The following is a 25936-nucleotide window of genomic DNA, read 5'->3' on the forward strand; positions in this document are numbered from 1 at the left end:
TTACAGCCCCTCCTTTTGTGTCGCATGGCCACTACCTTGGGAGGTAGGAGCTAATGCGTCTGAAAATCAAATGATAGTAATTCCTTACTCTGACAACACAGTCTTACCTGCAAGATAACGAATTGTCTCAAGCTTACTGGATTCCATCAGAGTTTTTAAAGAAGCAATTTCAGTGTCAATTTTGTTACCAGTCTCTGAAATAATACCTCTGGTTTTGGTATCCTGTAGTAATTAAGAATAAGATAATTAGATTTTGTCTCCATGTATCATGGGCAGAAATGTTTACTTTAGAAACCCTCATTTAGGGGCTAATTTTGTGTTAAAAAACTTTTGAGTGGGGAAACATAGCTTAAAAAAAGCACAGTGATATAAAAATTACATGAACATTATAAACTGACAAAAACTATTCCTTCTACTTTGATATTTGGAGACTACTAGGATTATCACATTCTGGGCACATTCCACTAAAAACCTCACAGGTAGTTACAGGCACACCTCATTTTACTGCATTTTGCAAAGTTTGCATTTTTTTTAAAAAAACAAATGGGAGGTTTGTGGCAACTTTGAGTCAGGTAGGTTTATCAGCACTATTTTTCCATAAGCATTTGCTCACTTCATGTCTCTGTGTCACATTTTGGTAATTCTCACAATACTTCAAACATTTTCGTTATTACTATATTTATTATGGTGATTTGTGATCAGTAACTTTTGATGTTATTATTGCAAAAAGATTATTACTCAGTAATGGCTCAGAAGATAACTGGTTAACATCTTTTTAGTGATTCTTATTTTTTAATTAAGGTATGGATATTGTTTATTGAGACATAATGCTATTATTGCATACTTAATAAACTACAGTATAGTGTAAATGTAAATTTTATAAGAACTGGGAAACTGAAAAATTGCTGTGACTCACTTTATTTCAATATTTGCTTTATTGCTGTGTCTGGAACTGGACTTGGAGTGTCTCTGAGGTATGCCTGTATTTGAGACCTAAATATACAAGGATAAACTAAGAAGCAAAAATGTCAGTCACAGAACTATCACTTTATGGGTATAAAGTCCTTAAGATATCATAGTTAAAACGTTAAATATCTTTTACAAAAGGAAAAACCAACCAGGTTTATGATAAACTGACACCAATATTAAAGACCATGGCAGATATGCTTGTTGAGTTAACACTGAATGTTTCGTGCTCAGGGGCTGAAGGGTAGGAAAAGAAGGTGATACTTAGAGCTCAGAAATTAGTGGTGAGAGAATTTGATTTCATCTCCTTTATCTGGCCAAGAAGTTAGAGAAGGGAACAGGCTGCTTGGAAAGGCAAATGGTACCTGTACTTCTACTGAATTATAATCAAGAATGAAGTCTCTCATGTCGGAATGTAGACCAAGTGGCTTTTAACTTTTAAACAAGGAAAGGACTAGGCTGAGAGCTAGGTTTATTCAGCCATAGAGATTAAGTAATGATTACAATTTAGGATTACTGAGAGAGAAACAGTATTTATGAGTATGGAGTTTAGAATCCATGTTCACGTCCTGGCTCTACCACTTAGCAGCTGTGTGACCTTTACCTCCCAAAGCCTCACTTTCCGAACTGGTAAAATGGGAGTAAGAGTGCCTACCTCGCCCAGGGGCTGACACAATAACTAATAAATAGAAAGTAAGTAAAGTAGGATCTAACATATAATAAGCACTCAATAAATATTTACTATTACTTAAAAAATATGTAAGATAACTACTTCAATCTAGGCACTTAAATACTGTGACTCTCTGTCTCTTTGAAAAATAATTATCTTCCATATAAAAATAGTTGAAAAACAAGTGCTACCTGGAAAGCTTGATTCTGACTCAGAAGTCATAGCTCCAGTACTACCACCCACCTAGCAGCAGCTTCCCCCAAAGTACTGGTTACCTGTAGTAGTTATGAGGAAATGACGGGCTGCATAGGGCCAGCTTGTTCAAGTCCAGACTTATAAAGTGATACCCGTGAGGGTAGCTACATAAGGCATGACAGCTATACGAAAACAGAGGAACTGTTACCCAGTAGCTTACATTTCTGGTAAATTCTGTGGTTGCTTCCATAAGTTTCTTTTCTTGATCTGTAAACTAAAGGATATGAATTATCAGGAGGTTAGAGAAAAAAAAAAAAAAAAACTAAAAGGAATTTTTAAAAGGAATAAGTGACCAAAGTACATTTAAAAACACATTACCATATCTGTTACTCTGCTCCTTTCTAGGTTGATATCCAATTTGTTATCTGCTCTGATTCGACTAGTTTCATTCTTTAAAAGAAAATAAAAATATTTAAAAAGTGACCTTGTCATGAATATCTGTCTGAAATTTACATATTCTGAAGTGGGGAAAAAAGTTTCACTTACTATCAGTTGTTGTTTAACTTGTTCTAATTCAATTTTCATTTTCTAGGTATAAAGAAAGATCACACACAATTGGTGTTAAACCAAAAGCCCATATGATTTATCAAAAAAAAATCTGAAACCCTGCAAAAGCAAAAATTGGACAATCTATGGATTTCTAATATAAAAACTCATTATAAATTAAAAAAAGAAACCTAATAGTTCCTCTTATTCAGAAAATAATATGAACATGACATTAGAAAATGTATTTATGTTTTAATATAGTAGTCCCCCCAGTCCATACGGGAATATGTTCCAGGACCCCCAGTGGATGCCTGAAACCCTGACTAGCACTGAAGCCCACGTGCATACTATGTTTTTTCTTACATTAACTGGTGGGTAGCATACACGGTGTGAATACTCTGGACAAAGAGATGATTCCTGTCCTGTGGGGATGGAGCAGGATGGCGAAGATATTCTGCTACTCAGAACAGTATGCAATTTAAAACATGAGTTATTTCTGGAATTCTCTACTTAATGTTTTCAGGTTGTGTTGACTACACATAACTAAAACGGTGGAATGCAAAAATGCAGATAAAGGGGGACCTACTGTAGTCTGCTTTAAAAAGCAGGCTGACATTCTAATATTTTAGGCTAGTGGATAACAAAGCTCTGACTGAATTACAGAAACATTTTTCTCTTAAGTGACAAAAATAGTTACAGACCACCCGCCCACCCCAAGCCACATTACTCAGCCCGGAAAACATTATTCTAAACCACACTAGAAATTTTATAAAATATGTACATCAAAGATTTCCTCCTTTATGTGACCCATATAAAATACAAGTCTCATTTTTTTTAAACAACTCTTAAGCATGCAAAACACTGATATACATAGGAAGATTAAGTATGGTTAAACATGTAGTAGACTTTTACCTAAAACTTATTTAAATAACCACATGAAACTGTTTTTGGGTCCTATTCACCAAGTAGAATACTTGTGAAATCAGTATTTTATTATTAATAAATTAAGACTTGTATCACCTGGTTCTCTGCTCGCAGATTTGCAAATTCACTTTTCTCTAGGATGACCATGTCTTTTCTGATGGAGTCCAAATGAGCCATTAGCTGTTGTACTGTTATTTCCTGAAATGCAAAATTAAAGTCATCTAGTGATCTATATAATACCATCCCCTTACATGGAACTTCATGAAACTTAAAAAACTGTAGTGGGGTGCTCTCTGTGCCCCTTCTGATGTCTGTGTCAGACGCTTTCTCAGTCCCTTTTTATACTTTAATAAAACTGTGCTAACACACACACACACACAATTATTATCTTTCTACAAGGTATAATGTAGCTTGGCTAAGTAAAAAAAATTTAAGCATATGAAACCTATATATCTGAGATATCAAAATGAAAAGCAGGAGATTCAAGGAGGAAAAGGATTTCCCAGTGAAGAGAAACTAATGTCTAGGTCTTTTCAATGAAAGAGTCCCAATAAATTGCTTACTTAACCTCTAAGAGTTCTTCAACAAATAATCTTATTTAAAAAATATCTACATGGGAAAGCTCTAATCTTTCATTGCTTTAACTTTGAAGGATTTTTTACCATTGGAAATTTCTAGGATACTAGATAAGACTTAGAAGTCAGGTAATAAAATAGGTAGAAGTATGGTTTAAATAATTAGCCCTTGTCAGCATAACATAATTAGTTTTGTTTAAATTCCCGAGTATCTTTTCTATATTTGGCAATATAAAGAATTCGTGAAAGGAAAAGTGGGCCCTATCTGATAGATTTATAAACTTTTGCTTTGCTAGTGAGGGATATTTTTGTAGAAATGATTAGTTTTTGGCTATGCAACATGTGAGATCTTCGTTCCCCAACCAAGGATCGAACCTGTGCCCCCTTCAGTGGAAGCAGAGAGTCCTAACCACTGAACCACCGGGGAAGCCCCTGTAGAAATGATTTAAAGCAGGCTTACAAAGAAAATGTAACTTTTACCACTAAACTTCTCAAAATCATGTAGTTTGCTGCTTCATCTTTTATCCCTCTTTATAAAAAAGCAGATGAGAGTATAACCTTGAAGAACCTCTATAACATGGTTCATAAACAAAACAAAAAAAACCCAAACAAGAGCAAGATCACTAGTGGAACTCCCATTTCTGTCATAGTTTGTGACCAGGGGTGCACTGTTGGGGTTATAAGTCCTCTGCTGACCAATTTAGGGAGAAAGGCTATTTCAAAACTGACTTGACTTTTAGAAAACAGGGGCTATAACAGTTCCAGATACATAACTAAGAAATGACTCGTCCAAGGGTCTGGAATGCACATATCTTCTCCAAAAACAACCCTCAGATGGCACAGTCACATAGAGTGGAAGTTAAAAATGTGAGTTCTGGAGTCAGACTGCCTGGGTTTGAATTCAAACACTGCCATTTACTCTGAGACTCTGGGCAGGTTATTTACTAACTTCTCTGAACTCCTCTTTGGTGTAATGAAAGTAACTACCTATACCTTATAGCACTGTTCTCAGGATTAAATGAGATAATGCATGTACAACGTTCACAGTAATATTTGTAGCACAGGACTCAATAAATGTAATAAGACAGGGACCTAACGGCTGAAGCAGGACAGTGTGACTCCAATGAATGTTGTGATGTGCAGGAAGTTTTGCTTTAAATATTATACCTGTATAAAATTAAAAGTAGGGAGGAGCCAAGATGGCAGAGGAATAGGATGGGGAGACCACTTTCTCTCCTACAAATTCATCAAAAGAACAATTGAACGCTGAGCAAATTTCACAAAACAACTTCTGATCGCTAGCAGAGGACATCAGGCGCCCAGAAAAGCAACCCATTGTCTTCGAAAGGAGGTAGGACAAAATATAAAAGATAAAAAGAGAGACAAAAGAGCTAGGGACGGAGACCCATCCCAGGAAGGGAGTCTTAATAGAGGAAGTTTCCAAACACCAGGAAACCCTCGCACTGGCGGGTCTGGGGGAAGTTTTTGAATTTCGGAGGGCAACCTAACTGGGAGGAAAAAATAAGGCCCACAGATTAGGTGCCCAAAAGCAACTCCCAGCAGAAATGTACCCCAGACACCCGCATCCGCCACCAACAAGTGGGGGCGGGACAGAGAGGAGCAGGCGGCATTGCTTAGGGTAAGGACCAGGCCTGAGTGCCCTGAGGACAATCGGAGGGAGCTTTTTTAAACTGTGGGATAGCAAGAGAGAAAATTAACCAGCCCGAACACAAATTTGCCGGCAGTTCGCAAAACAAAGGGACTGAGAAGCTCCAGAGAAGAGCTAGCCTGTGGCGGACCGGCCCATCCCCGCCGGAGGTAGGAGGCAGGGGGGAGGAGAAAGGGGCAAACTTGGCCCCAGAGGCGGCATCCCCTCCCACACTGCAAACAGGCCTCCAGTTTCTATCCAAAGACTTCCTGAGATTCTGGATGGTCGACATCCGCCACGGAGAAGTTCGCGGCTAGAGGCCAGCTCCTGAGAACAAACACAAGCTGCTGGCATCCGACCAGCGCGCGCAGAAACAGGCTGGGGCCGCGGAGGGGAGAGGGCTTGCCGCACCGGGGGAGAGTGCGCCCGTCAAGCTCCTGGCTGCTTGAGCCGCTCAGGCCGGGGAAGGCACAAGACGCAGGCACAACCGAGTCCGCGCTTTTGTGGAGGACCCGAAAACTGGAACCGCACGCAGTGCAGGGCACACTCCATATAGAGCAGCCTGGAGCCTGAGCAGTGTAGACGGGGAAAGCACAGACACCCGTGAGCAGGGGCAAACCCAGTGTGGCCGGAACACGGTGAGTGCTCCCCACACACAGATATCTGTCTGCAGCGCTCCGCCCTCCCCGTAGCAGGACTGAACTAGCTACCTAAATAAGAGATCACCTCCACCCGCCTGTGTCAGGGCGGAAATTAGACAGAAGAGATGGCAAACAGAAGCCAAATAAACAAAGGGATCCGCTTCAGAAGGGACCAGTGCAACAGATTAAAATCCCTGTAGGTAAGACCGACTACACCGGAAGGGGCCTATAGATATCGAGAAGTGTAAGCTGGAATGAGGAGCTATCTGAAATTGAACTGAACCCACACTGACCGCAACAGCTCCAGGGAAATTCCTAGATATATACATATTTTTTTTTAATTTAAAAAAAATTTTTTTTTCTTTCCTTTTCTTTTTTCTCTTTTATTTTCTTTTAAAATTCCCTATTACTCCCCCATTACTCCTTAACTTTCATTTTCATATATTTTTACAATTTTTTCAATTAGGGAAAAAAATTTTTCTTTTTGTTTTTCTCTCTTATTTCCTTTTAAAGTCCTCTAATACTCCTTTATTATTCCTTAATTTTCATTTTCATTTCACTATAACCTTGCAAAAAAAAAAAAAAAAAGACAAGCCCTATTTTTAAACCGAACCTCATATATATTTCTAAATTGTTTTTTGTTTTGTTTTGTTTTTTTTTTGTTTGTTTTTAAATATTGTATTTTAAAGAGTCTAACCTCTATGCTAGATTTTTAATCTTTGTTTTTCAGTATGTGATATAAATTTTGGACATTTAAGAATCCAATATTCAGTTCCCATTTTTATTCAGGAGTGTGTTGATTATTCTCTCCCAATCTTGACTCTCTGTTTTCTACCTCAGAACACCTCTATTTCCTCCTTTCTCCTTTTCTTCCCAATCCAATTCTGTGAATCTTGGTGGGTGTCTGGGCTGCGGAGAACACTTTGGGAACAGAGAACTGCGTAGATCTGTCTCTCTCCTCTTGAGTCCCCCTTTTTCTCCTCCTGTTCATCTCTATCTCTATCCTCCTTCTCCTCTTCTTCATGTAACTCTGTGAACCTCTCTGGGTGTCCCTCACGGTGGAGAATCTTTTCGCCATTAACCTAGAAGTTTTATTATCAGTGCTGTATAGTTGGAGAAGTCTTGAGACTACTGGAAGAATAAAACTGAAATCCAGAGGCAGGAGACTTAAGCCCAAAACCTGAGAACACCAGAAAACTCCTGACTACACGGAACATTAAGTAATAAGAGACCATCCAAAAGCCTCCATACCTACACCAAAACCAGCCACCACCCAAGAGCCAATAAGCTCCAGAACAAGACATACCACGCAAATTCTTTAGCAATGCAGGAACATAGACCTGAGTGTCAACATACAGGCTGCCCAAAGTCACACCTAACACATAGACCCATCTCAAAACTCACTACTGGACACTCTATTGCACTCCAGAGAGAAGAAATCCAATCCCACGCACCAGAACACTGACACAAGCTTCCCTAACCAGGAAACCTTGACAAACCAATCGTCCAACCCCACCCACTGGGTGAAACCTCCACAATAAAAAGGAACCACAGACCACCAGAATACAGAAAGCCCACTCCAGACACAGCAATCTAAACAAGATGAAAAGGCAGAGAAATACTCAACAGGTAAAGGAACATGGAAAATGCCCACCAAGGCAAACAAAAGAGGAGGAGATAGGGAATCTACCTGAAAAAGAATTTAGAATAATGATAATAAAATGATCCAAAATCTTGAAAACAAAATGGAGTTACAGATAAATAGCCTGGAGACAAAGATTGAGAAGATGCAAGAAATGTTTAACAAGGACCTAGAAGAAATAAAAAAGAGTCAATTAAAAATGAATAATGCAATAAATGAGATCAAAAACACTCTGGAGGGAACCATGAGTAGAATAACGGAGACAGAAGATAGGATAAGTGAGGTAGAAGATAAAATGGTGGAAATAAATGAAGCAGAGAGGAAAAAAGAAAAAAGAATCAAAAGAAATGAGGACAACCTCAGGGACCTCTGGGACAATGTGAAACGCCCCAACATTCGAATTATAGGAGTCCCAGAAGAAGAAGACAAAAAGAAAGGCCATGAGAAGATACTCGAGGAGATAATAGCTGAAAACTTCCCTAAAATGGGGAAGGAAATAGCCACCCAAGTCCAAGAAACCCAGAGAGTCCCAAACAGGATAAACCCAAGGCGAAACACTCCAAGACACATATTAATCAAATTAACAGAGATCAAACACAAAGAACAAATATTAAAAGCAGCAAGGGAGAAACAACAAATAACACACAAAGGGATTCCCACAAGGATAACAACTGATCTATCAATAGAAACCCTTCAGGCCAGAAGGGAATGGCAGGACATACTTAGAGTAATGAAAGAGAATAACCTACAATCTAGATTACTGTACCCAGCAAGGATCTCATTCAGATATGAAGGAGAACTCAAAAGCTTTACAGACAAGCAAAAGCTGAGAGAATTCAGTACCACCAAACCAGCTCCTCAACAAATGCTAAAGGATCTTCTCTAGACAGGAAACACAGAAAGGTTGTATAAACGTTGAACCCAAAACAACAAAGTAAATGGCAACGGGACCATACCTATCAATAATTACCTTAAATGTAAATGGATTGAATGCCCCAACCAAAAGACAAAGACTGGCTGAGTGGATACAAAAACAAGACCCCTATATATGCTGTCTACAAGAGACCCACCTCAAAACAAGGGACACATACAGACTAAAAGTGAAGGGCTGGAAAAAAATATTTCATGCAAGTGGAGACCAAAAGAAAGCAGGAGTCGCAATACTCATATCAGATAAAATAGACTTTCAAATAAAGGCTGTGAAAAGAGACAAGGACACTACATAATGATCAAAGGATCAATCCAAGAAGATATAACAATTATAAATATATATGCACCCAACATAGGAGCACCACAATATGTAAGGCAAATGCTAACGAGTATGAAAGAGGAAATTAATAGTAACACAATAAGAGTGGGAGACTTTAATATCCCACTCACAACTATGGATAGATCAACTAAACAGAAAATTAACAAGGAAACACAAACTTTAAATGACACAATGGACCAGCTAGACCTAATTGACATCTATAGGACGTTTCACCCCAAAACAATCAACTTCACCTTTTTCTCAAGTGCACATGGAACCTTCTCCAGAATAGATCACATCCTGGGCCATAAATCTAGTCTTGGTAAATTCAAAAAAATTGAAATCATTCCAGTCATCTTTTCTGACCACAGTGCAGTAAGATTAGATCTCAATTACAGGAAAAAAATTATTAAAAATTCAAACATATTGAGACTAAATAACACGCTTCTGAATAACCAACAAATCATAGAAGAAATAAAAAAAGAAATCAAAATATGCATAGAAATGAATGAAAATGAAAACACAACAACCCAAAACCTATGGGACACTGTAACAGCACTGCTAAGGGTAAGATTCATAGCATTACAGGCCTACCTCAAGAAACAAGAAAAAAGTCAAATAACTAACCTAACTCTACACCTAGAGCAACTAGAGAAGGAAGAAATGAAGAACCCCAGGGTTAGTAGAAGGAAAGAAATCTTAAAAATTAGGTCAGAAATAAATGCAAAAGAAACTAAAGAGACCATAGCAAAAATCAACAAAGCTAAAAGCTGGTTTTTTGAAAAAATAAACAAAATTGACAAACCATTAGCAAGACTCATTAAGAAACAAAGGGAGAAGAACCAAATTAACAAAATTAGAAACGAAAATGGAGAGATCACAACAGACAACACTGAAATACAAAGGATCATAAGAGACTACTACCAGCAGCTCTATGCCAATAAAATGGACAACTTGGAAGAAATGGACAAATTCTTAGAAAAGTATAACTTTCCAAAACTGAGCCACAAAGAAATAGAAGATCTTAACAGACCCATCACAAGCAAGGAAATCAAAACTGTAATCAAAAATCTTCCAGCAAACAAAAGCCCAGGACCAGATGGCTTCACAGCTGAATTCTACCAAAAATTTAGAGAAGAGCTAACACCTATCTTACTCAAACTCTTCCAGAAAATAGCAGAAGAAGGTAAACTTCCAAACTCATTCTATGAGGCCACCATCACCCTAATTCCAAAACCAGACAAAGATGCCACAAAAAAAGAAAACTACAGGCCAATATCACTGATGAACATAGATGCAAAAATCCTTAACAAAATTCTAGCAAACAGAATCCAACAACATATTAAAAAACTCATACACCATGACCAACTGGGCTTTATCCCAGGAATGCAAGGATTCTTCAATATCCACAAATCAATCAATGTAATACACCACATTAACAAATTGAAAGATAAAAACCATATGATTATCTCAATAGATGCAGAAAAAGCCTTTGACAAAATTCAACATCCATTTATGATTAAAACTCTCCAGAAAGCAGGAATAGAAGGAACATACCTCAACATAATAAAAGCTATATATGACAAACCCACAGCAAGCATTACCCTCAATGGTGAAAAATTGAAAGCATTTCCCCTAAAATCAGGAACAAGACAAGGGTGCCCACTCTCACCACTACTATTCAACATAGTTTTGGAAGTGTTGGCCACAGCAATCAGAGCAGAAAAAGAAGTAAAAGGAATCCAGATAGGAAAAGAAGTGGTGAAACTCTCTCTGTTTGCAGATGACATGATCCTCTACATAGAAAACCCTAAAGACTCTACCAGAAAATTACTAGATCTAATCAACGAATATAGTAAAGTTGCAGGATATAAAATTAACACACAGAAATCCCTTGCATTCCTATATACTAACAATGAGAAAACAGAAAGAGAGATTAAGGAAACAATACCATTCACCATTGCAACAAAAAGAATAAAATACTTAGGAGTATATCTACCTAAAGAAACAAAAGACCTATACATAGAAAACTATAAAACACTGATGAAAGAAATCAAAGAGGACACAAACAGATGGAGAAACATACCGTGTTCATGGATTGGAAGAATCAATATTGTCAAAATGGCTATACTACCCAAAGCAATCTATAGATTCAATGCAATCCCTATCAAGCTACCAACGCTATTTTTCACACAACTAGAACAAATAATTTCACAATTTGTATGGAAATACAAAAAACCTCAAATAGCCAAAGTAATCTTGAGAAAGAATAATAGAACTGGAGGAATCAACCTGCCTGACTTCAGACTCTACTACAAAGCCACAGTCATCAAGACAGTATGGTACTGGCACAAAGACAGAAATATAGATCAATGGAACAGAATAGAAAGCCCAGAGATAAATCCACAAACCCATGGACACCTTATCTTTGACAAAGGAGGCAAGGATATACAATGGAAAAAAGACAACCTCTTTAACAAGTGGTGCTGCGAAAACTGGTCAACCACCTATAAAAGAATGAAACTAGAACACTTTCTAACACCACACACAAAAATAAACTCAAAATGGATTAAAGATCTAAATGTAAGATCAGAAACTATAAAACTCCTAGAGGAGAACATAGGCAAAACACTCTCTGACATAAATCACAGCAGGATCCTCTATGACCCACATCCCATAATATTAGAAACAAAAGCAAAAATAAACAAATGGGACCTAATGAAACTTAAAAGCTTTTGCACTACAAAAGAAACTAAAAGCAAGGTGAAAGGACAGCCCTCAGATTGGGAGAAAATGATAGCAAACGAAGCAACAGACAAAGGATTAATCTCAAAAGTATACAAGCAAGCCCTGCAGCTCAACTCCAGAAAAATAAATGACCCAATCAAAAAATGGGCCAAAGAACTAAACAGACATTTCTCCAAAGAAGACGTACAGATGGCTAACAAACACATGAAAAGATGCTCAACATCACTCATTATTAGAGAAATGCAAATCAAAACCACAATGAGGTACCATTACACGCCAGTCACGATGGCTGCTATCCAAAAGTCTACAAGCAATAAATGCTGGAGAGGGTGTGGAGAAAAGGGAACCCTCTTACACTATTGGTGGGAATGCAAACTAGTACAGCCACTATGGAGAACAGTGTGGAGATTTCTTAAAAACTGGAAATAGAACTTCCATATGACCCAGCAATCCCACTCCTGGGCATACACACCGAGGAAACCAGATCTGAAAGAGACACGTGCACCCCAGTGTTCATCACAGCACTGTTTATAATAGCCAGGACATGGAAGCAACCTAGATGCCCATCAGCAGACGAATGGATAAGCAAGCTGTGGTACATATACACCATGGAATATTACTCAGCCATTAAAAAGAATTCATTTGAATCAGTTCTAATGAGATGGATGAAACTGGAGCCCATTATACAGAGTGAAGTAAGCCAGAAAGATAAAGACCATTACAGTATACTAACACATATATATGGAATTTAGAAAGATGGTAATGATAACCCTATATGCAAAACAAAAAAAGAGACACATATGTACAGAACAGACTTTTGGACTCTGTGGGAGAAGGCGAGGGTGGGATGTTTTGAGTGAACAGCATCCAAACATGTATATTATCTAGGGTGAAACAGATCACCAGCCCAGGTTGGATGCATGAGACAAGTGCTCGGACCTGGTGCACTGGGAAGACCCAGAGGGATCGGGTAGAGAGGGAGATGGGAGGGGGGAGCGGGATGGGGAATACATGTAAATCCATGGCTAATTCATGTCAATGTACGACAAAAACCACTACAATATTGTAAAGTAATTAGCCTCCAACTAATAAAAATAAATGAAAAAAATAAAAAAATAAAAAAAAAATAAAAAAATAAAGAAATCTAAATGGAAAAAAAAAATTAAAAGTATATTTTATTATGTACAGTTGACATCCCTGACTATAATACCATCCTTAACTGTCATCATTTATGCAGTTCTGCTTGAAATATTAATGAGGGGCACTTCCCTGGTGGTCCAGTGGTTGAGAATCTGCCCTGCAGTGTGGGGGGACATGGGTTCGATCCCTGGTCAGGGAACTAAGATCTCGAATGCCTTAGGGCAGCTAAGCCTGTGTGCCACAACTACTGAGCCTGTGCACTGCAACCAGGACTTGACACAGCTAAATAAATAAATACTTAAAAAAACAAAAAAAAGAAATATTATTGAGAATTACCTCAGAAGTCATATAGAAGTGGCTTCAAGGGGTTGTCAGTCTTGTTCCCCAAAATATGATTATGAAGCAGTTCTAAGGCATTAACTATAAGATTATTTTTGTTTTAATCTTTAATAAACATTTTATTATAGAATAAATATACTTATTCTGTATTAATATAATAAAGAATAGCAAGGAGAGATAAAAAAGCCTTGTTAAGTGATCAATGCAAAGAAATAGAGGAAAACAACAGAATGGGAAAGCGTCTTAGCTAGGTGATATATGAAGTCCTTCCCAGCCATGCAGGGCTTCCCTGGTGTCTCAGACAGTCAAGAATCTGCCTGCAATGCAGGAGGCCTGGGTCTGATCTCTGGGTCAGGAAGATCCCCAGTATTCTTGCCTGGAGAATCCCATGAACAGAGGAACCTGGACGGTACAGTCCATGGGGTCACAAAGAGTCGGACACGACTGAGTGACTCACACTTTCCTGTCATGTAAGTCCCTTCCAGCTTTCCAAGTTTGTGAAAATTAGCCAGAACACACACACAACTGCAGTCAAGTGGCGGCCTTTCTATGGGGAAAAAACTTGTTTCACTAGCCGTCTATCACCATCTCATGGCTCAAATAAAATAATTATCTTACACAATGAAAGATCTGACAAACTTTCATTCTGTGTGCTACCATAATTTTGCGATAACTATTCTAACTCCTCAATCTCTCTGGATACTCACTTTACTAAAGGATTCTGGTCCCTTTAGAGAAAACAATAAGGAAGATGCAGGTGTGTATGGAAGGTGGGTTATGAAAAATATTATCTTAATGAGACTATCAGAAGTGATAAAAATGAAAATATTACCTGCTGAGCTTGAGTGACCATCTCCTTATAGATAGTATCAAGGCTGACATTTGATAAAGTGGTTAATGCTGATACAATTGTTTCTGCTTGTGCTTTGTCAAATCCTATAAACAGCAAATAGGTTTTTATCTTTTTTAAAAAGTGCACATCCTTCTCAAGATAGACTGTCATTTAAATTTTCATATAGTTGACTCTTGAACAACATGGATTTGAACTGACTAGGTCCACTTAGATGCAGGTTTTTCTCAATAGTAAATACTAATATACCACACAATCTGTGGTTAGTTGAACCCATGGATGAGGAATTGTGGACCCTCTAGAGGGCCACTATAAAGTTACAGGCAGAGTTTGAACTGCGCAGGCAGTTGGCGTCCCTAACCCCTGTGTTGTTCAAGGGTCAACTGAAGCCTTTTAAAAAATAAAAAGGTTATAATTAAAAACCAACAGATTATGCTAAGTTACTCTCTAAAAGCACTCTCCAATTTTAATTCCACTGATCCATTTCCCCATATCTACATCAACATTGGTATTACTGGTCTTTTTTTTTTGAGTATATAATTGGTTTAAAAATGGTATTGCATTGTTATTTTAACTTCTACTTAAAAATTGCATTTAAGTATCTTTACATATGGGTTTCGCTGGTAGTTTAGCTGGTAAAGAATCCACCTGTAATGTAAGAGACCTGGGTTCGATCCCTGGATAGAAGATCCCCTGGAGAAGGGAAAGGCTACCCACTCCAGTATTCTTCTGGGCTTCCTGGGAGGCTCAGACAGTAAAGAATCTGCCTGCAATGAAGGAGACCTGGGTTCGATCCCTGGGTGGGGAAGATCCCCTGGAGGAAGGCATGGCAACCCACTCCGGTATTCTTGCCTGGAGAATCCCATGGACAGAGGAGCCTGGTGGGCTACAGTTCATGGGGCTGCAGAGTCAGACATGACCGAATGACTAAGGACAACAGCCCATCTTTACATATATTTATTTTTCTGAGAGCTGTTTATGGCCTCTGTCCATTTTCTATAAAACTGCTTAACTTTTCTTATTGACTCATATGAATTCTTTGTATATTAAAGCAATAGGCTCATTGTCACATGTGTTGCTAACATTTTTAACCTTATAGATATCCTTTGATACAGATTTAAATATTTCTGTGGTCACATCTGTCTTTACTTTCATTGCCTTTCAGTCTTATGTTTTGCTTCCTTACTCTATAAAAGTCTAAAAATATTTCTAAATTATAATATTTTTTATAGTTTTTCTTTTACATTTAGCTTTTAATCAATCTAGAATTTATTTTCAGTAAAGGAATTTATTCCAATAGCCAGTCATTTATCATAACTCAATTATTAAAGTCCTTCCTTTCCCTAATTTGTAATGCCTTTTTAATTGCTAAGGTATATATATATATATATATATATATACACCTTACAATGATATATATATTCATATATGCGCACACACTCGTTTCTAAATGCCACTTTATTCCTTTAAGTCAACTCTTCTATTCCTATAGTATCACATACTTTAAGTAACTGTTTTCATATCTGGTGATTTTTTGTGACTGTTGTTTGATTTTTGAAATTTTTAATAGAAAATAAAAATTTGTTTTTCTTTTTTTCTGTTGTGCTTGTACTTCTACATGAACTTAATATCATACTAGAAACAATGGTTGTTTTTTGTACATAATTGGAAACATTCTGTACATGTAATCTTACATAATGCTTTTTTCAATGAACACATCTTGAGCATTTCTCTTTTCAGTAAATATTTTCTAAGTTATACCATTTTCATGACTAAAATACTCCACTTATGGACAGGTTTTATATTTAAATGACGACTTGTAATGGTTGATAACGGTGATGTTGTCTTGACTAGGTAATCTATTATGAGTGCTGTTAACATTCTCCTTCAGGAGGGATCCATGTTTCTCACCATGAGCTTCCAAGTCCAGAACCAATGCATGTGTATCAAAAGTTAATTTCCTTTGTTCTAACGGAGTTATGTCCACTCGCCTCATATCATATCCTTCCTTGGTTGTGGTGGTGAAGAAATCTGAAAAGATAATTATTTTTCTGTAGTAACAGAAGCATCACACTCTAGCTTCTAAAGCATTTCCCCCATAAACCTATAATATAGTTCCAGCTCTTCTGCTCAGGAATTCTGTAATTTCAAGCAAGATAACTCCTGAGTCCATCGTTTTTTTATCTGAAAAGTCTCCAACATTATTCTGTACCTAGAAAATAATCAATAAATGTTTTTCTTTCAGTATTCTGAAATTTTAAGAGTCAGTTTAACATTGTAATATAATATACATCAAGAACTTTGGATATTACTGCCACAAAACTGCCCAGCTCTCCTCAGTACTCAGAAGTCTTACATACTGCTATGATAATTTAGAGCTATGATAACTGTTCATACATATGTTCCCATCTAAAGCAGCTTTCTGTCCTCCCACTCTTAAATATCCACATTTTTGCCCACACAGTTCTCAGTTCTGATTGGAAATTATCTTATTTACTGTTTGTCTCTCTGAACCAGAATGTCAGCTCCATAAGGCCTTGACTGTTTTTCATTACTGTATCTCTAGTACCTAAAACTGGAGAAGGAAATGGCAACCTACTCCAGTATTCTTGCCTAGGAAATCCCGTGGACAAAGTCTGAGCCTGCTGGGTGACAGTCCATGGGGTCGCAGAGTCAGACACGACTTAGCAACTGAGCACAGTACCTAAAACAGTGCTTGGCAAATGATATTTTATTGTTGAACCGATCAGTGAACTGGATTTAAAATCCTGGCGTATTCAGTGGTATCAACATAAAAGACCTGCAAAGTTTTTCTTAGTTTTGACATAAATGTCCTATTTCAATAAACTCTCGATTTTTAACCTAGACACAGAATGGTCCTGTTTTACCTACTGCTGATGATTTTATTAAAAAGGGAACTCTGTCCATACACAACTTTATTGCTATTATTATGTATTAAGTAAAATAACTGCTAATTAGCATAAACACCCAGTTAAACACAAGGTACTAGATACTTTATATACTACCAAGGCAAGGTGGGATTATCCATCTTTTTAGGTAAGAAAATCAAGCCTAGGAAAAGTAAAGCCTAAGGTTTTGCCTAAGGTCATAGTCTCTGGCAGAATTGGGATTCAGACTGCAAACGCTGTTTCCATGCTGTCCTTTTTATCCTAAGTCACTTAAGACATCCAGGCACTTAAAAGACAAAGCTGCAACCTCAAGTATTACTTATTCTGCTAGTAGAGTGTATGGCAAATGTGATTCCTTCCCATGTATCTTGCCAGTCAAGAAACATCTGAGTGCTAGGCATGTGTTGGGGACAGGGGATGATAAGCAAAACCAGACATAACAGATATCTTCACTGACTTTATAAACTGGAAGGCAGGAAACAGATTTTTTCTTTTTTAATCTAAACATAAACTCTAAATTCAAATAATGAAAGAGTAATGTCCAGTCCTTTAGACTAACTCATTCAAGTACTCAGATGAGTTCTGGTAACTAGATATAAAAGGAAGCAGATGTAAAGGTGGATCAGTTTTGCACATGTGCGTGTGTGCACACACACACACATTAGCACAATGGTCAGCAATCTTCCTGGCTTTGAGTGCCATTGGGAACAGGGGCCCCCAACCCCTCAGCCACGGACCAGGTGCAGCAGGAGGTGAGAGGCAGGTGAGCCAAGTGAAGCTTCGTCTGCGTTTCCAGCCTCTCCCCACTGCTTGTGTTACCACCTGAGCTCTGTCTCCTGTCACACCAGGGGTGGCCTCAGACTCTGTCCTCGTAGGAGTGCAAGCCCTACTGTGAACTGTGCACATGAGGGATCTAGGTTCCCTGTGAGAATCTAGCACCTGACGATCTGGTGGACAAGTGAGGCGGTGATGCTGGTGCCGGGGAGCGGCTGCAAATACAGTTACCATTAACAGCGGCTTGACTGCACAGAGACCATAATAAATCAACTGCTTGCAGACTCACATGAAAACCATATCAGGGAATGGCAGCTGACAACTAAGGTGCATCTGGTAGCAAGCTTTAAGTCAGAATCCAGTATTCTAGTCCATGCGTGGCCTGCCCATTATTCACCACTTCTGCACTTGATCGTCTTCTTACCTTTTCCATATCTTCTAAATTTTTAAACATGTTCATATCTGCTAATTCTTACATCTGTCAGTTCTAGCTTGGTTTCAAATGGTTGATTTTTCGTCTTCATTATGGGTTTTTTTCTCTTCATTATTATTTTTTCATGCTTGGTGATTTCTGATCGGATGCTAAAAAGATTTGTTACCTTGTTTGGTGGTGGATGTATCTATATTATAAATATTCTTGAACTTCATTCAGGAATGCATTGAAATTACTTAGGATTGGTTTGACTTTTCTCCTTATATACAAATAAATGTATGTGTATGTGTGTATATAAATATATGAAACATCCAGGAAGATTAAAAAAAAAAAAAACCTGGAGAATGATAGGTTCTATAATACTGCCACAAAGGTAGGAAAGCAGATACAGGGAATAGGGCGAATGGACCAGAAAACCAGACTGACCCTGACTCTGAAGATCATGGCTTACAATCCAACAGTATTTAAAGTTTATCCTATAGGCCAGTGGTTCTCAACCTTATCTGTGTATCAGATTTAGCCATGAAGATTTTGAAAAATAAATATACCTAAGTATAACTTTTAGAGCTACTTGTGTAGTAGTTTTGAGGTATAGTCCAAGCCTATAATGCTTTAAAACCTTAACAGGCAGGACTAATGCAGTCAGATTTCTAAGTCAAAGCAGCCACTATTGGTCAAAGTTCTATGAAAACAGTAACAATATGAATATGCTCTTCAACATTTGTACTGTGTGCATTTTCTAGCTCTTCAAAGAATCAAAGTAGAATAAAAAACGTAAAACTGAAGCAAACTATGGAGTCCATACATAGCTGCTGCTCTTCATCCTTCACTGACAGTGGTCTGCTTTCTTTCCTAAGTAGCAAACCTGCAGAGGCAGCTGGTGTGTAACATTTTGTAGGACATGTGAGTTACATGTAAATCACATGTAAAGAAACAATCATTTCTTAGATGGCCCAACTGAGGAATATTTATCTTAGGGGAGACATCAAGATGGCAAAATAGAAGAGGGTAGAGCTCACAGAACACACAATTCTCACAAAACACCTACTGAACACTAGCATATCATACACTCAAAGTTTCAAGAAAGATCATCATGTGGTAAGATTAAAGGGGAAGAGAGAGAAAAAAAAAAAGGAATTGGGATGGAATTGGTGCAAGAAAAAAAGTTCCCTCACTCTGGGAATCCCCATCACTGGCTAGGTGTTCAGCTGGGACACAGAGGGTGCTTCAGAGGCTCAGAGAAGAGAGCAACAGAGGCCTGCGGAAGGCAGAACGGAGGGCAGCCCAGCTGGTCCTGGCCACCTCACTGCGCCCCGAGCCTGAGACGCACGTCTGCTGGTGCGCCTGGGGGCTAAGTGTCGAAACTCAAGTTTCAGTAGACAGATCCTGGAGAGGACGGACCTGCCAGTCCAACGGGGCTGGAGTGTGGTCTGGGTTGCAACTGCAAGTGTGCACAGGATGAAGCCTGCTCTGCCACAGAAGCCCCGTGGTAAATCCAAGCGTGAGGGGAGGGGCGGCCTCAGTTTTGGCATGCCCACAGCAGGTGTGGCTCTGACTCGATTAGCGTGGGGAACACACAAGTGCCAGCAGGCTGCCTACACCCAGAGGTAGGGCTGAAATCTGGGCGCGTCCCCACAGATGCGTGACTGGCAGATTTATGATGCTGGTGAATTTGTAAACTCAGGAGTCAATTAAATTAGAAAACTCATGTGCTGAAATGAAAACCAAATTAAAGGAATAAACAGCAAACTAAATAATGCAAAAGAACAAAGAAGTGATCTGGAAGATGGAATACTGGAAATCACCCAATCAGAAGAGCAGACAGAAAGACAAATGAAGAAAGATGAAAGCAACTTAAAGACCTATGGGATAATATAAAGTATGCCAATCTATGCATTATAGGGATCTCAGAAGAAGAAAGAGAAATGGGGGTTGAAAATGCATTTGAAAAATTGAAAAAAATTATGGCTGAAAACCTCCCAAACCTAAAGAAGGAAACAGATATCCAAGTACAGGAAGCACAGAGGATCCCAACCAAGACAAACAGACCTGCACCAAGATACTTTATAATTAAAATGGCAAAAGTTAAAAAGAGAGGATTTTAAGGGCAGCAAAAGAAAAAGAATTAGGTACAAGGGAACCCCCTTAAGACTACTGGCTTATTTCTCTGGTGGCAGGATATATTCAAAGTAAGGGAAAACCATGCAACCCAGGATACTCTACTCAGCAATATTACCATTCAGAATAGAAGGAGAGATAAAGAATTTCTCAAACAAGCAAAAACTAAAGGAATACAGCAATACTAGACCTATCCTAAAAAAAAAAAAAAAAAACTGAAAAAAGTTCCTAAATAGAGAAGCAGGAATCTAGAGCAAAGAGAAGAGCAACACTAGGAAAGTAAATCACTTAAATAAACCAGTACAGAGATTAAGAGAAAAAATTTAAGAAAGTGAGAGGGTAACAGGCAGGAAGGCCAGGGGTCTCCAAACAAGGAAATAGGCTGCAAGTGTCAGACATTTTTTATCTCTCTTAAGTGGCAGGAGAAAACAAACAAGTGTTAGATTTTTTTCCCTTCTTTATACGAATTTAAAAAGAGGTTTCTTTTTAAAATTCTGTGTTGCCATAATAACACCTGGTTCCACCTGAACTTTTCTCAAACCTTGAGCTAACCAATGCATTTTTCTTACAAAAATGTTTGTCTTAAGCTATGTTAATAAACTATGTATTTACCCTAGACTCTATCTTCAGGTGGTTCCACCTAAGACTCAGAACCGACCTGACAAACCAGTATATTTACTCATGCAAGTGTTCTCTTAAGCTATGATAGCAGGACTGTGTTTGCTTGGAAACCTGCCTTTCTTCAAGGTTCATGTCCATCATTTTACGGCCCGGGACAGCTCCCCTTGGGCCAGTGCTATTCCAAAATGCATGTTGTGGGTGAGGGGCCTGGTGCCAGTCTCCGAGTTTTCAGACAGCCCTTTCTCCAATTAGCAGCCTGCTGGTAGCTCTATAACATCTGGCTGAAGACTAGCAGGGGGGCACTCTTTCTGCCCCTTCTGATGTCTATGTCAGAAGCTTTCTCTATCTCTTTTATACTTTAATAAAACTTTATTACACAAAAGCTCTAAGCTATCAAGCCTCGTCACTGGCCCCAGACTGAATTCTCCTCATAGGCCAAGAATCCTGGTGTCTTTCATGGCTCAGCAACAACCTTTCAGAAGTAATTATAACTACAATGAACAGAAAAGGATAAACAAGAAGATGTAAAAACAGGACAGCAAAATCACAAAATGTGGGTAAAGGGAGTATGAAAATGTTAATCTTTTAGACCGTGTTTGAGCTTATATGACTACCAATCTAAAGCAAGAAGATATAGTAATGGATTAACAAACTTGGAAACCAGGTAACTGCAAATCAAAAGCCTACAATAGATTCACAAACACCAAGAAGAAAGGTACTCAAGCATAGAACAAAAGAAAACCATCAAACCACAAAAGGAAACACAGAAAGCAAAAGAAACAAATACAGAATCAACTGGAAAACAAGGTTTAAAATAGCAATAAATACATATCTATCAATAATTACCTTAAATGCCAATGGACTAAATGCTCCAATCAAAAGACTTAAGACTGGCAGACTGGATAATAAAACAAGAACCAACGTCTGTCTACAAGAAACCCACTTTAGGGCAAAGACACAGACTGAAAGGGTGGGGATGGAAAAAGACACTTCATACAAATGGAAATGACAAGAAGGCAGGAGCAGCAAAACTCCTATCAGACAGAAATGACTCTAAAACAAAGGCTGTAATGAAAGATAAAGGACACTATATGATGATAAAAGGTCAATATAATAAAAGGATATTACACTAGCTAACATATATATAGGAGCACCTAATACATAAAACCTCTTGATGAAAGTGAAAGAGGAGAGTGAGAAAGTTGGCTTAAAGCTCAACATTCAGAAAACTAAGATCATGGCATCTGGTCCCATCACTTCATGGCAAATAGATGGGGAAACAGTGGAAACAGTGTCAGACTTTATTTTTGGGGGCCCCAAAATCACTGCAGATGGTGATTGCAGCCATGAAATTAAAAGACGCTTACTCCTTGGAAGGAAAGTTAAGACCAACCTAGATAGTATATTAAAAAATAGAGACATTACTTTGCCAACAAAGGTCAGTCCAGTCAAGGCTATGGTTTTTCCAGTGGTCATGTATGGATGTGAGAGTTGGACTGTGAAGAACGCTGAGCACTGAAGAATTGATGCTTTTGAACTGTGGTGTTGGAGAAGACTCTTGAGAGTCCCTTGTACTGCAAGGAGATCCAACCAGTCCATCCTAAAGGAGATCAGTCCTGGGTGTTCATTGGCAGGACTGATGGTGAAGCTGAAACTCCAATACTTTGGCCACCTCATGTGAAGAGTCGACTCACTGGAAAAGACCCTGATGCTGGGAGGAATTGGGGGCAGGAGGAAAAGGGGACGACAGAGGATGAGATGGCTCGATGGCATCACTGACTCGATGGGCATGGATTTGGGTAGTTGGTGATAGACAGGGAGGCCTGGCGTACTATGGTTCATGGGGTCGCAAAGAGTCAGACACGACTGAGCGACTGAACTGAACTGAATACATAAAACAAATACTAGCTGTCATAATCGAGAAACTGGCAGGAGTACAGTAATAGTAGAAGACTTTCACACTGCACTGACATCAATGGGCATATCTTCCAGACAGAAAATCAGTACAGCAACAGAGATCCTAAAGAACAAAACAGAACAGTTAGATGTAATTGATACCTTTAGGATATTACATCCCCCCACACACATTATTTTCAAGCACACATGGAATATTCTCTAGGATAGACCATGTACTAGGATACAAAACAAACCTCAATAAATTTAAGAGGATAGAAATTATTTCAAGCATCTTTTTTGACCAATTATGGTAAGAAATTAGAAATCAACCACGGGGTGGGGGGAAGAGAAGGAAAAGATTACAGGGAGAATAAACAATATGCTACTGAAAAAACAGGTCAACAATGAAATCAAAAAGGAAATATAAAAATACCTTGAGACAAACGATAATGAAAACACAACCAAGCAAAATCTATGAATACAGCAAAATCAGTTCTAAGAGAGAAGTTCACAGAAAAACAGGCCTTCCTCAAAATAAAAAAAAAAAAAGAAGACAAGAAAACAAGAGAAATTTCAAACAACCTAAGCCACCAGCTAAAAGAATTAGAAAAAGAAGAACAAACAAAATCTAAAGTCAGTAGGAGGAAGTAAATAAAATAATAAAGATCAAAGAAAATGAGGAATTCTCTGGTGGTCCACTGGTTAGAATTCCCACAAGTCATGTGGTGAGGTCAAAACAAGATAAGATAAGAATAATCTAAAACAAACAAAAAAAAACCCCCAAAGTTGGTTTTTTGAAAGGATAAACAGTATCAACAAATCTGGCCAGACTCACCAAGAAGAAAAGAAAGAGGATCCAGATAAACAGAATAAGAAATGAAAGAGGAGAAATAACAACTGAAACTGAAGAAATACAAAAAACTGTAAGAGAATACTTTGAATAATTATATGCCAATAAATTGGACAACCTAGAAGTCAACAAGTTTCTAGAAACACGGAGCCCCCCAAAACTGAATCAAGAAGAGATAATATGAACAAAACAACTGCTTGAATGTGAATTAGAATGTATAATTAAAATCACTCCCTGCAAACAAAAGTTCAGGATGGGATGGTTACACTGGAGAATTCTACCAAATATACAAAGAAGAACTTATACTGATCCTTCTCAAACTCTTCCAAAAGACTGAAGAAGAGGGAACACTCCAAAGGTCATCCTATGAAGTCACTATTACCCTGATTCCAAAACCAGACAAAGACATTACCAAAAAAGAAAATTAAGGTCAATATCTCTGATGAATATAGATGCAGAAATTCTCAACAAAATATTAGCAAACTGGATCCAACAACACATAAAAGGATCATACATCATGATCAAATTGGTTTCACTCAGGAGCACAAAGATGGTTCAACACACACCAATCAATGTGCATTTCTTTACACTAACAATGAAATATCAGAAAAGGAAAGTCAGAAAACAGTCCTTTTAAAAGCTGCATCAAAAAAAAAAAACACAACTTAGGAATAAACCTGACCAAGGAGGTGAAAGAGTTATATGCTGAGAATTATAAAACACTAATAAAACTGAAGGTGATTCAAAGAAATGGAAAGAAAGTCCATGCTCTTGTATTAAAAGAATATTGTTAAAATGACCATACTATCCAAAGCAATATACAGATTTAATATGATCCCTACCAAATTACCCATGACATTTTTCACAGAATTAGAACAAATAATTTTAAAATTTATATAGAACCACACACACACACACACACACACAAACCCGTCACAATTGCCAAATTAACCCTCAAGAAAAACAACAAAGTGGGAGGCATAACCCTCCGAGACGTCAAACAATACTATGAAGCTACAGTAATTCCAACAGTGTGGCACTGGCACAGAAACAGACATATGGATCAACGGAACAGGACACAGAGCCAAGAAATAAACCCACAGCCCTGTGATGAATTAATCTTTGACAACTGATGCAAGAATACACAATGGAAAAAAGAGAGTCTCTTTAGCAAGTCGTGTTGGGAAACCTGGTAAATCAATGAAATTAGAACACTCCTTATACAAGAAAATACTCCAAATAGCTTAAAGATTTAAATGTAAGACATGACACCATTAAACTCCCAGAAAAGAACACAGACAAAACATTCTCTGACATAAATTTTATCAATGTTTTCTTAGGTAGTCTCCCAAGGCAATAGAAATAAAAACAAAAATAAACAAATGGAACCTAATCAAAATTATGAGCTTTTGCACAGCAAAGGAAACCATAAACAAACTGAAAAGACAACCTATGGACTGGAAGAAAATGTTTGCAAATAATGCAAACGACAAGGGATTAATTTCCAAAACACAAACATCTCAAACAACTCAATGACAGAAAAAAAAACCCCAATCAAAAAATTCGTAGAAGACTTAAAAATATTTTTCTAAAGACATACAGATGACCAAAAGGCACAGGAAAAGACATTCAACACTAATAATCAGAGAAGTGCAAATGGAAACTACAAGGTATCACCTCACACCAGTCAGAACGGCCGTCATCAAAAGTCTACAAATAATAAATGCTGGAGAGGGTGTGGAGAATAGGGAACCCTCCTATAAGTTGGTAGAAACGTAAACTGGTACAGCCACTATGGAGAACAGTATGCAAGTTCCTTAAAAAACCAAAAATAGAGTTACTATAAAATAGAGTTACTATATGACCCAGCGATCCCACTCCTGGGCACATACCTACCCAGAGAAAATCAGAATTCGAAAAGATACACGCACCCCAATATTCTTTGCAGCACTGTTTACAATAGCCAGGACGTGGGAGCAACCTAAATGTCCATCAGCAGAGGAGTGGATAAACAAGATGTGGCATAGACACACACACACAGAATACTACTCAGGCATAAAAAAGGAAATAATGCCATTTGCAACAACCTGCAGGTACCTAGAAAATGTCATACTAAGTGAAGACACACACAGACAAATATTGTATGATATTGCTTATTTGTGGAATGTAAGAAAATGTAGCAAATGAACAGAAATAGTAAGA

The 25936-nt window shown here is 38.0% G+C and overlaps 1 protein-coding gene across 7 annotated transcripts in view; it reads right to left on the minus strand.

Annotated features, from left to right (window-relative positions):
• CCDC90B (coiled-coil domain containing 90B) overlaps window positions 1–25936 on the minus strand; it is a 33066-nt gene that overhangs the window by 3828 nt on the left and 3302 nt on the right. For 2 of the 7 annotated variants that reach the window (XM_061168451.1, XM_061168454.1), the window contains exons 2-9: window positions 16045–16164; window positions 14116–14219; window positions 3398–3499; window positions 2378–2419; window positions 2210–2281; window positions 2052–2105; window positions 917–993; window positions 108–222 (exon numbers count right to left, since the gene is read on the minus strand). In XM_061168451.1, coding sequence (XP_061024434.1) covers window positions 156–222; window positions 917–993; window positions 2052–2105; window positions 2210–2281; window positions 2378–2419; window positions 3398–3499; window positions 14116–14219; window positions 16045–16164 — 638 coding nt within the window. In that variant the 3' untranslated portion in view covers window positions 108–155. Of the gene's footprint in view, window positions 1–107; window positions 223–916; window positions 1013–2051; window positions 2106–2209; window positions 2282–2377; window positions 2420–3397; window positions 3500–14115; window positions 14220–16044; window positions 16165–25936 lie in introns of those variants that run through there. The other 5 variants (XM_061168449.1, XM_061168459.1, XM_061119749.1 and 2 more) reach the window with 3 other exon arrangements.

The sequence above is a fragment of the Dama dama genome, chromosome 2 (assembly GCF_033118175.1).
Source record: "Dama dama isolate Ldn47 chromosome 2, ASM3311817v1, whole genome shotgun sequence".
NCBI lineage: Eukaryota > Metazoa > Chordata > Mammalia > Artiodactyla > Cervidae > Dama > Dama dama.